The sequence below is a fragment of the Mya arenaria genome, chromosome 14, assembly GCF_026914265.1.
Source record: "Mya arenaria isolate MELC-2E11 chromosome 14, ASM2691426v1".
In the NCBI taxonomy this organism is placed as follows: Eukaryota; Metazoa; Mollusca; class Bivalvia; order Myida; family Myidae; genus Mya; species Mya arenaria.
Genome location: NC_069135.1, coordinates 38,008,360 through 38,021,616, shown reverse-complemented (window position 1 = coordinate 38,021,616; position 13,257 = coordinate 38,008,360). Strand labels below are relative to the sequence as shown.

Genomic DNA, 13,257 nt, shown 5'->3' with positions numbered 1-13,257 from the left:
CCCGTGTAGTGACTAGATCGAGTGTCCGGAACAACACAACACTAAAACCAACTATGGCCCAAATTCCCAATTGGTCATCAAGTGACATTTCCTGTTCCCAATCAAATGATACTTCACTTTGCTACATAATCCAAGCAATGGAAGCCAATTCAAAACCGGACTGGTCATCTGTTAGTGACAAGTCAGCAGTGGTCAAAACCCTTTGGCGTATGTGGGACCGACTAGAAATTCAGAATGGCATATTGTATCGAATTTGGTATGATGACAGCAACAAAAGTCACCGTCAAATAGTTGTGCCAGACAGTCACAAAGCCGAAGTGTTTTTATACAGTCATGACATTCCGTCAGCTGCACATCTTGGCGTAAACAAAACTCTCGAACGTTTACGCCAAACATTTTATTGGTCTGGTATGAAGGACGATGTGCAGGATTATTGCAACAAATGTGATTTATGTTCGTCTCGCAAACCATCGAAACCAACAAAGTCACCGCTTGGCGTCGCTGGAGTTTCAGGACCAAATGAGCGTGTGGCAATTGACATCTTTGGGCCACTCCCCAAAAGCAGCAAAGGCAACTGCTATGTGCTTGTGGTATGTGATTGTTTCACAAGATGGACAGAAGCCATCCCAATTGCCAATCAAGAGGCGGAAACTGTTGCAAAAGCTTTTGTTGATGTATATGTCAGCCGTTTTGGGGTCCCTTTGCAAGTACACTCTGATCTAGGAACAAACTTCACGTCAAAGCTTTTCTCTGACATGTTTGAACTTCTTCAAATACATCACACAAAATCCACATCACAACACCCACAATCAAATGGTAATGTTGAGCGTTTCAACCGCACTCTTGCCGTAATGCTTACAATGTACTGTGATAAAAATCAGCGAAATTGGGATGAATTTCTGCCACAAGTAATGTTGGCATACCGTTCCTCTACGAATGCCAGCACTGGGGTGACCCCAAATAAGATGGTTTTTGGGAGGGAAATAATTCTCCCTCTTCAAGCCAGTGTTGGGTTGCCACCTGACACTGATGAGCCATGTGGCTCTTATAACGAATATGTTTCAGCTCTCCACAATGAACTTGAAACCATTCACAAGATGGCACAGACGACTTTACGTGTCAAAGCGCAATATCGGAAGCGTCACTATGACCTTACTGCAAAACGTCGCGCTTTCATCAAAGGGGATGCGGTTTGGCTGTTTGACAAGCGAAAGCGAGTCGGGGTTTGTAGTAAGCTTTCACCCCAGTGGAAAGGCCCATGTCTGGTGACAGGGAAAATTGACGACTTGGTGTACTTCGTGAAAACATCACAGCGGTCCCTGGCCAGACCCTTTCACATAGACCGTCTGAGATTGTACCGGGGTTCACATAAACCTGCATGGCTGAAAATATAATTGTTATGCTAAAAGAAATATAGGCAGGGTTAATACGCCATTCCTATAGATAATTGTAAATAAATGCTTAATGCGTAAAGCTGTTCGTTTTTATTACACTGTCGATTGTTCAGGGAAATAAGCCTGCTGAACAACATCATAACACTGCACAACGGGGATATTAGAACCCATACATGTACATAATATTGCTACATTATAAAGACAATTGAGATTGCACCACGTATATACAGTGTATGTACATTTGTATAAAAATAAATTGATAATATGGTAGACACCACAGCATATAGAATCACAACACTGTTTCACATGAATTATTCACAAAGAGGAGATATACACTTGAAGGCACATTATCAAACACAAGAAGTACAGAGGTGTCTGGTTTGGTTTGAACCACAATCGTCATTTAATAGAAAGCGAAAACAAACCAAAAACATTCCACTTGCTGGTCAAGTGAAGCACATGTCCTTAATCTGCGGATTGACACTTATTAGAGAGATAAAATTATTAACAACATCGTCGAGTTTTATTTGAACCTGCGAGGTTCCTGTTATAGGGTGCACCCGACATTTGTAGGAAGAACGGCCTGATCAACCGTGACCGCGTTATATTAGTGTTTTCGACATACGATGTTGAAAGAAATGCATTTATCTAAGTGTTGGACATGGTGGACAGTTGGGAGATTTGCTAATGTATATTGAGTTCTGAGTATGTGATACTCAACCAGACTCCTCTTCTTCTATTGCAGACTGGAAATGTGAAGTATGCGACAATTTGTTCGCGAATAAGCGAGAGCTACAAAACCACATCAGTAAAACTGACCACCAACGGTTGAGATATATGTGTCCTTGGTGCTGTTCCTCTCCTAATGAATTCAAATATCCACATGATCTACGACGGCACATCCGGGGCCAGCATTCACACCAACATTCCTCCATCCCCCCAAAACTTCTAGCAACATCAAATCTCGCCTACTGCTGCACCAATCCTAAAACATTCCTCTCCATTGAACCTGCAACAGAGTACTCGTCCGAAGAGGCCATCCTCATGCGCTCCCTTATCTCCAAGATGGCAATTTCCCACAACACCTCCAGAGTATGGGAAGGACATTGGTCACACTTGAAACCTGCGCTAAAAAGAAAAAACACTGAGCACTCAATCACCTCTGTCCTGATGAGCACCAACCACGTGGAGGTCATCTATCAGGTTGGAGAAGACCTTATCAAGGCACATTTCAACCCTAACATCTTATCTGATAATAAATTAAACGCCCGTCTTCTCCGTATGATGACCTCTTGCCAAGTCCCGTCGATACCTTCTGGTGGCAATTGGTTACCTGCGCCAGACGCCCTTGACCAGACTTCAATTATTCTTGGTATCAGCAAAGAGTACATTCGAACAACTGAACGACAGACCCTCCCTTCATTCAAAACTGCTAGAATTGCATCTCCTATCTACTCCGTACAGCCTGTTTCCACTTTCAACCCCACCACCAGTACATACACCACCCCTAGCAGTAGTACCTACAGTCATCCTGAGAAGCACCAGTTCAAACCGATAACGACATCCAACTCAGCTGCACTTCCAATGTCATCAATCACAGTATCCATGCCACTCAACTTGAATGATCTGCGATCGCCAACCCCCATCTCCATTTCAGAACCTCTAGTTGACGCGCCCACCACACCAGATCTCAACACGCCCCCAAATCGATCACCACAAAAGAAATCAGCTTCAACAGTGACATCGAATGGAGATTCACATGATCATTCTAGACCACCAGCATCATCAAACACGCGTTTCACTGACTCATCCATTACCGAAACCACAGCTCTTCCAGATAGAAAACCATCTACAATTCAACCTTCACCACGAGAAAAGCCTTTCTCAGCCACCATCTGGAATGACCATCTGAACGAGACCACCACACCACTATCACCATCACTGTTACCTTCAGCAACATCACTGTTCGGCATCGCATCCTTCAATGGAACCTCCCCCTTTTCGGATTTCAACACTCCCGTCACACAATCTCCATCGCAAGATCACCTAGTTACAGTTCCCCACCTGAGCGACAACACTAACCCCACTAGACGTTCCGTACCTCCAACAACAGACACACAATACTCCATCTTAACATTTCAAGAAGCCACAGATGCCCCCAACACAAACAATTTCCCACCAGAATACATCCCAACTCCACTGACTTCCACAAAACTTCTTGAGAGTAGTGCAAAGTCTCTCCTCTTCACTGGACGAATTCCCCTTCTTCCACCAGGCAAACGTGATTGGACATCTATAAAACCACAATCCATCACTTTAGGACCCGGTTTGACATGGCCTCCATCCAACTGGAAAACTTTGACTGGCGATCAGAGGACCATGTTACTTGAACACCTTTTAATCTCCCGAACCATCCAACGGACCGAAGAACCCCTGCCCTCTAGAGAGGAACTCCTTCTCCGCTACCACTGCCTTGTGCTTCCTGGATCCATTATCCCTCCAACACGTAACCCCATTACGAAGATGGCATACACCAATCATAACGCCATTATGGACATCGCCTCTGGCAAAATCAAGAGCCCCGTAGATTTCCTGCAGAGCGTTGTTCAGTCTTTCCTGTCCCTGGCCCCCGACTCCCGTGATGATGATGTCTATCTAGCGATTTCCGATGTGCCGCTCCGTCTCTGAAGAAAGAAGATGTAAATTTTCAAGTGTTCTTTTACTTTCAAAAATGTTTTAATTATTACATTTAAGAAAGATCCATATTTCAAATCTTTGTTAAATTGTTAAAATCAGTTTCATTCAAATTCATTATTCAGGAGAATAATATATCTTTAAGGTGGGGGAAATGTAATATGTTGAACCCCCTTTATATTTTAACAATTGTCCGGATATCCGAATTTACTTACACTCTGTTGTCTTATCGCTGTTTTTCCATTTCTTTTATGAGTATTCCAGAAGTCTTGTAGTAAATGAATATGTTGATAATTACAATTTCAATTCAGATATAAATTCCATAAGTATACCTTGAATCGAAGCTGTATAACCCGTTTATAAATTTGAAGTACACACGACTGTCACAAATATGTCCGCCATTTTAACTGTTGGGTTACAGCGCAGTAATATTTATTAGATATTTATTCATTGGAGTAAACTTTTCCTGTATGAATTGTAAAGTTAAATTGTTTCAAGCATAATTTTATTATTAATGTTTTATATAAATGTGCTCATGTTACAGATTACAATTACAATGCTGCGAGCGCACTATTTGATTCGATTGTTGCTATGACACTATTTTGCGGATGAATGATAATATTATTTTTGCAGCATTAAGATATTTGTTTCATTATAATTAGATTGTTTAATTAAGTGTTCGAATAGGATGCAATTTGTCATTCTCGATCGATTGATGTATCTATTATTATGAATGTCTTGCAAGACTTTTCATATTTACTTGTTTTATTGTACTCGAGCCTTGGCACCTTCTTCTCACCTGCAAATGTGAGCTGCAGCCCTGCAGACCAATCAAAAGCCTTGCAGCATTGCTGCAGCATCTTGCGGGTATATAAGAAGTGTCAAGTTCGAGCTTGACAGTTGACATTTCTGAAACTTGAACTATTTTCAACATCTTGAAAACAAACATGCGAGGTATATTCTTTTGACACGTATTATAATTAAATCAACGCGCACATTTATTAAGTAAATGAACCTCGCATATTATTATATAAGAATAAATAATCATTATAATTACATTGAACTTAACTTTATTAAACTATTGATCAACTCGTCAACTGTCCACTGAACATGTCCGCAATTGTAATTATTGACTTAGCTTTGTGGAGTTGAGATTAACTTGAATAAATAACGTTTAATTGAGAAACGGACTTGCGTTTTCGAATATTCATCACTGATCATTATCAAACTACATATACCTTGGCTCACCAGGCACTTTGCCTGGTGTAAGCAGTGATTCACCACAGATATACTTTGGCTCACCGGGTAAACTACTTGGTGTAAGCAGTGATCCACCACATATCATCGACAGTTAATAATCATTTAACTTTAAACGTATGAGACGGATGTTACAATACTTATGTCAATTGTGTACGCCAGGTGACCGCACATTATTGAGGTAATATTTGAAGGGAAGTGATTAGTAGATAAAGAACTGTATATGAGCATTGTAACAAAATAAGTATAACCACGAAGTCTTTGCATCAAATGATTGCAACATTGGCCAGCTTCTGTACGATTTAGGTTGAAATAAAGAACACAAATTTAAGTTATTTTATGCACAATGTGTTTTCAGAAATTTGTTATCATTTTAGTTACAGCAAGCAGTACACTTTCTAGTGATACCAAAAATATATTTTAACAGGTAAAAGTGTCTTACAGTGCAACACTTCGGTATGCTACAATCAATAGCTTATAATACATCTGATATCTTAAACATTCTGTTTTAACAGAGTACTATGGGTACAGTTTATTCAAACAATGTGTTCATATTAAATACTGCAATTGATTTCTGTCTGTTTAGTGCCAGTTCCATGTTGTTCATTTGTATATTGATAGTTAAGACTGAATAAAATGTGGATTTATATAAAGAATGTTGCTTAGTACTATTTTTCACCAAAACACACTGATATCAATAATTATAATTGTTGAATCCGATGTTGAGGTTTACAAGTTGCATGATATCCCTAGACACGTGACAATGACGGTGTGGTTAGTTCTGAATATATTTGTTTACACATAGTACACGCGATATGAGTTATCCATGGTAGAGGCACGATTTCTGTGTATGAAACTTACTAACTCATATGTGGTTGAGCTATTCATTCCTTTTGAGTCACCTGTGAAAAAAAACACCATAGTAAGATTAATCGGTACATTGGATGTGCTCTCTTAGAATTGTTTTTTGACATTTAGCTTTACATAAACACTGCATTGTTTAAATGTGAATACTCTTTTTTTCAGTAAATGAATTGTTTTTAGAGCTGTTCAATTACTTTTAGCTTTAAACACACACAGCATTATTTTAAAATGAATGATCTATCTACAGTAAAGGAACTGTTTCATTTTCAACGACATTATTATTTTAAACATTTGATGTTTGTAAATATAAATGTTTCAGTTCTCTCACATTTCGCACGTTTTTTAACAAAAACACTTGCGTTATGGTTCATATGTGGACTGAGATGCACGTACCATTTCAGTGTATCAGCAGTCATCGGCTGTAGCTATCGATTTCGGGATGAGGGTCTCAATCGTACCAAGAGTGTCTATGTATCATGTAAGATGTAAGTCTCATTCAAACTGGTCTGTCAAGATTAAATATGGGATGTAAGACTCAAACTAACCGACACTGGCAATGTAACATGTGAGATATATTTTTCAATATAATCGAAACTGTCGAACTTAAACGTGTGATGTAAGTCTCAAACTAACCGAGACTGTCGATGTAACACGTGCGATGTAAATCTCAATCAAACCTTTCTGTCTATGTAAAACCTGGGAGGTTTGTCTCAAATAAACTGAGACTGTCGATGTAACACGTGCGATGTAAATCTCAACCAAACCTGTCTGTCTATGTAAAACCTGGGAGGTTTGTCTCAAACTTACTGAGACTGTCGATGTTACACCAGGGATGGAAGTCTAAATCGCATAGGCATGTCAATGTTAATCTTAGGAGGTAAGTCTCAAACTAAATGAGACTGTCAATGTAACTCGTGAGATATAAGTCTCAATGTAACCGGCCTGTCATTGTTGAAGGTGGGATATAATCCTCAAATTAACTGAGACTGTCGATGTTACACTTGAGATGTAAGTCTAAATCAAACCGGTCCGTCAATTTAGTGCGTGGGATGTAAGTCTCAAAATAGCCGAGACTGTCGATGTAACACGTGAGATGGAAGTCTCAACATTACTGATACGGTCTATGTTAAACGTGAGATGCAAGAGTCAACCCAACCGACACTGTTACACTGTTGATGTAACACGAAAGGTGTTAGTCTGAATTAAACCTGTGTGCCACTGTTAAATGTTTAATGAAAACTCAACCTAACCGAGAATGTCGATGTTATACGTGAGATGTAAGTATCAATCTAACCGAGACTGTCGATGTTGAACATGTGGTATAAGTCTCAATTTGACTTTGAATTTCGTTAATATACGTTCGATGTATGCTGTGCTATGATTTGTTCTTTGGCGAATCTATCCTTAAAAATTATTTTTAGTATACGTTCAAAATCTGGTATGCATTCTTCCCAAGACAAGGTTCAAATGCACCTCATCTACAGTGAATAAATTGTATTTTTAGTATTCCAATGCAATTCACTTGACTGTGTGTGAATTATGCAAGTTAATCCGCATTTCATATTTCGATTGAATAAATCAATCTGATGGTGTTCGAAATATCATAAGTGCCAAGGTATCAACTGACGCAAGAACGAGTTTGAAAAAGCGTTTATTTGCTTCGTTATCAATACACTGATATGCTGATATGGGCAATATATATACAGAAACATTCATCAAATATAATATAATGTTACAAATGGTTTGTGTCATATAAGTTGTCACAAATTTGATAAAATATACTCATTCAGAAGAAGCTTTTGGATTCATATCCGTATAACGTATAACCAGGGGACTAAACAAAACAATTATATATGACAATACTGCAATGCACTTTGCAACAATAAAAAGGATCCCAGTTCGATAGTACCAAATCAAGCATTGATAGTTTTAAGTATTAGATTAACTTGATAACAAGAAGTGTGTCTTTCCATCCACCAACAATCAGAGAAGAAGTGCGGCTGCTGAAAAATAAATCATACGGTCCGTACACTCCGTCTCTTTCCCTTGCCAGTGTGGCCAACTTCTTCTTCCCGTCTTTGTCAACCTGCATCACTGCATCGGAGTCAAAGCAGCAGACGAACACGTGTCCAGCAGGTGTCACGTGTACTCCGGTAGGATACGTCATGTACGGGTCAGTGAGAGAGGCCAGCAAGTTACCGTTTTTGTCTAGGGTGATCAGTTGATGTGTACCGTAGTTTGTGATGTAGATTGTTTCCCCGTCGTTACTGATAACACATTTCATCACCGTTCTACCCCCAGACTTTTCCTCGTACAGCGTCTTCACCTTCTTTCCCGACAACGTGTAGACGTACAGGGCGGTACTGGAGGAGATGTAAAGCTTGCCACCATGATGAGCTGCGCCAAAACATTCATGGGTGAAGCTTAACTTCCTCGTAGTAACGAATTTCCCGTTCGTAGAATTTATGAAATATAGTCCTCTTCTATTAGTATTATCAGTGTAAACAGAAACGGCCACTTCATTTCCATCAATGTGGCACACGCCCCATGGATTCCACGGGACATCACAGTGGTCGATCACCCTGTACTCCTTGTCCAGGAGCTTCACTTTACAATTATCCCGGTCTGCTATGACAAACTCTCCACTAGGCATTTCACACAAGCCATAGATATTACATTGACATTTGTCATCACTCATCTTCACGTTGTACTTCTTGTACTCTGAAGACGTGGTTTGGATCGGAAAGGGGATCTTTGGTCATAACAGTTTGTTCTTCAATCGCTCCAAACGTCCTTATTGAAGATACAAGTTCTTCTATAAGATTATTGGCTTGAAATGTTACACTGTAACACTCAATGGCTGATATGCCACGAAGATGACCGTTTGCTTGTGAAATCATATCCTGGCTCTTTCTGTACGCAATATATGATTTTGACTCGCTTGAGTTTGCTTTGGTTTGAAAAGCGGCAATCATGTTTTGCAGTTCGATAGTAATTTTATAACAAGTTTCGATATTTTTCTTTAGTTTTTTTTCAAGTTCAGCTATCATTCCGTCCAAGTCCTGTCAAGTTGTCTTCTCAATCTTATCAAGGACTTCGTTGATCTTTTTACGTATGGTTTTTAATTCATCAGAAATGGCTGTCCGCATCTTTTTCAGAGATGTCGTATTCTTCATTCTTGCTTCTTTCATCAGCTCGAATTGCTTTTCAAGTTCAGCTATCTTCTTTGGAATTTGTTGAAACTCAATATTTCTCTGAATACCTTTTGCTACATCAGGAATGGGATGGATTTTGGAACATTGTCTGAAACAAAGAAGTTTTGAAACATTTGTAATCAGATCTGCATAAACTGAATATGACATTGCTTATGCGAGACAATGTTAAATAAAATGATAAAAAAATGACGTATAGATTAGTTACCGTTTTCCTTTTTAATTTTATTGCATTGTTATGGCTTATTAATTTGACTTGATTGATCAAATCCGATTTTGTTTTATTTGTGTACAGATTCAGTGTTTGTTATAAACTTGTGAATTTGAAGCCACGTAGCTATTAATTGAAATCACCATTTGCACGTTCAAAGACTAATATTATTGTAAAATGTATACACTCATAAGCCTTTTTTGTTTTGATCATGAAAAGTCAAATAAGTTAATAGTAATAATTTATAAAAATAATAAAATAGTTTTGCATCAACCTATGTTGTGTGCCTTTATATTGAAGTTATCTTCCTTCAAACCTGTGGACCAGGGCGACACACGAATAACAGCTAAGGCGCATAATATAGGTTGACGCGAAAAATGCATGATTATGTTTAACTCATTTTATATTCAAACGATCAAAACCAAAAAGGCATATGATGTCAATACGTATAAAAATATAAATGATATTTTGTACTTTTTTATCTGGGGAATTTGTGGCCACGTAGCTATTATATGAAAACTATTATAGTTAAAGGCTGATTTTTTTTGTTAATATACACAGATCGTAAGGTTTGTTTTGTTTAAAAGTTAAATGAGTTTAACTTTATAATGCATAAATAATAATAATAATAATAATAATAATAATAATAATAATAATAATAATAATAATAATAATAATGAAAAATTGCATGAACCTATGTTGTGCACCTTAAACTTGTCATATTTCTAACATACCTGTGGTCCACGGCGACGCACACATGGCAGCACAGCTGGTCATGGTCAGCATTTGGGTTGAAATATTTAAGATTATTAGATTTAACAATATTTTAGGAAGTGGCAATAAAACACGCTCTAAATAAGCGCTGTCTGTAGGGCCAACATGGGACTGGGGTTACGATGGACAACGTGGAAAGCGGCTACCAACCAGTATATCCCTTCAATAACTTTTGCACATAATCAATTTCACGGCGCAAAAATTACTGGGACAAGTATTGGATTACATACGGCTATCTAAAACATATAGGCATACGTAGTCAGGTGTGCCTATCCCGTCTGTAATGCACTCGGTGACCCCTTCTTATTCTATATATCCGCCATCTTGGACGTATTCAGGTATGCCTATCCGGACTGCAATGCAATCGATGACCCCTTCTTATTCTATATAAATCCGCCATCTTGGACGTAGTCAGGTGTGCCTATACAGACTGCAATGCACTCGGTAACCCCTTCTTATTCTATATAAATCCGCCATCTTAGACGGAGTCAGGTGTGCCTATCCGGACTGCAATGCACTCGGTGACCCCTTCTTATTCTATATAAATCCGCCATCTTGGACGTATTCAGGTGTGCCTATCCAGACTGCAATGCACTCGGTGACCCCTTCTTATTCTATATAAATCCGCCATCTTGGACGTAGTCAGGTGTGCCTATCCGGACTGCAATGCACTCGGTGACCCCTTCTTATTCTATATAAATCCGCCATCTTGGACGTAGTCAGTTGTGACTATGCAGGCTGTAATGCACTCGGTGACCCCTTCTTATTCTATATAAATCCGCCATCTTGGACGTATTCAGGTGTGCCTATCCAGACTGCAATGCACTCGGTGACCCCTTCTTATTCTATATAAATCCGCCATCTTGGACGTATTCAGTTGTGCCTATCCAGGCTGCAATGCACTCGGTGACCCCTTCTTATTCTATATAAATCCGCCATCTTGGACGTATTCAGTTGTGCCTATCCAGGCTGTAATGCACTCGGTGACCCCTTCTTATTCTGTATAAATTCGCCATCTTGGACGGAGTCAGGTGTGCCTATCCAGACTGCAATGCACTCGGTGACCCCTTCTTATTCTATATAAATCCGCCATCTTGGACGTAGTCAGGTGTGCCTATCCAGACTGCAATGCACTCGGTGACCCCTTCTTATTCTATATAAATCCGCCATCTTGGACGTATTCAGTTGTGCCTATCCAGGCTGCAATGCACTCGGTGACCCCTTCTTATTCTATATAAATCCGCCATCTTGGACGTATTCAGTTGTGCCTATCCAGGCTGCAATGCACTCGGTAATCCCTTCTTATCCTTTATAAATCCGCCATCTTGGACGTATTCAGTTGTGCCTATCCAGGCTGCAATGCACTCGGTGACCCCTCCTTATTCTATATAAATTCGCCATCTTGGACGGAGTCAGGTGTGCCTATCCAGGCTGCAATGCACTCGGTGACCCCTTCTTATTATATATAAATCCGCCATCTTGGACGTATTCAGTTGTGCCTATCCAGGCTGCAATGCACTCGGTGACCCCTTCTTATTCTATATAAATCCGCCATCTTGGACGTATTCAGTTGTGTCTATCCAGGCTGCAATGCACTCGGTGACCCCTTCTTATTCTATATAAAACCGCCATCTTGGACGGAGTCAGGTGTGCCTATCTAGGCTGCAATGCACTCGGTGACCCCTTCTTATTCTATATAAATCCGCTCTCTTGGACGTAGTCAGGTGTGCCTATCCGGACTGCAATGCACTCGGTAACCCCTTCTTATTCTATATATCCGCCATCTTGGACGTATTCAGTTGTGCCTATCCAGGCTGCAATGCACTCGGTAATCCCTTTTTATTCTATATATCCGCCATCTTGGACATAGTCAGGTGTGCCTATCCGGACTGCAATGTACTCGGTAACCCCTTCTTATTCTATATATCCGCCATCTTGGACGTATTCAGTTGTGCCTATCCAGACTGCAATGCACTCGGTAACCCCTTCTTATTCTATATATCCGCCATCTTGGACGGAGTCAGGTGTGCCTATCCAGACTGCAATGCACTCGGTAACCCCTTCTTATTCTATATAAATCCGCCATCTTCGACGGAGTGGGGTGTGCCTATCCAGACTGTAATGCACTCGGTAACCCCTTCTTATTCTATATATCCGCCATCTTGGACGTATTCAGTTGTGCCTATCCAGACTGCAATGCACTCGGTAACCCCTTCATATTCTATATATCCGCCATCTTGGACGTATTCAGGTATGCCTATCCAGACTGCAATGCACTCGGTGACCCCTTCTTATTCTATATAAATCCGCCATCTTGGACGTAGTCAGGTGTGCCTATCCAGACTGCAATGCACTCGGTGACCCCTTCTTATTCTATATAAATCCGCCATCTTGGACGTAGTCAGGTGTGCCTATCCAGACTGCAATGCACTCGGTAACCCCTTCTTATTCTATATATCCGCCATCTTGGACGTATTCAGTTGTGCCTATCCAGACTGCAATGCACTCGGTAACCCCTTCTTATTCTATATATCCGCCATCTTGGACGGAGTCAGGTGTGCCTATCCAGACTGCAATGCACTCGGTAACCCCTTCTTATTCTATATAAATCCGCCATCTTCGACGGAGTGGGGTGTGCCTATCCAGACTGTAATGCACTCGGTAACCCCTTCTTATTCTATATATCCGCCATCTTGGACGTATTCAGTTGTGCCTATCCAGACTGCAATGCACTCGGTAACCCCTTCTTATTCTATATATCCGCCATCTTGGACGTATTCAGGTATGCCTATCCAGACTGCAATGCACTCGGTAACCCCTTCTTATTCTATATAAATCCGCCATCTTGGAC

At 40.2% G+C, this 13,257-nt stretch overlaps 1 protein-coding gene across 1 annotated transcript; it reads right to left on the bottom strand.

Annotated features, from left to right (window-relative positions):
• Nucleotides 1-8,145: 8,145 nt before the first annotated feature.
• Nucleotides 8,146-8,907, bottom strand: LOC128216077 (uncharacterized). Its single transcript, XM_052922669.1, has one exon. The coding sequence runs from the start codon at nt 8,905-8,907 to the stop codon at nt 8,146-8,148; it is 762 nt and encodes a 253-aa protein (XP_052778629.1).
• Nucleotides 8,908-13,257: the final 4,350 nt, after the last annotated feature.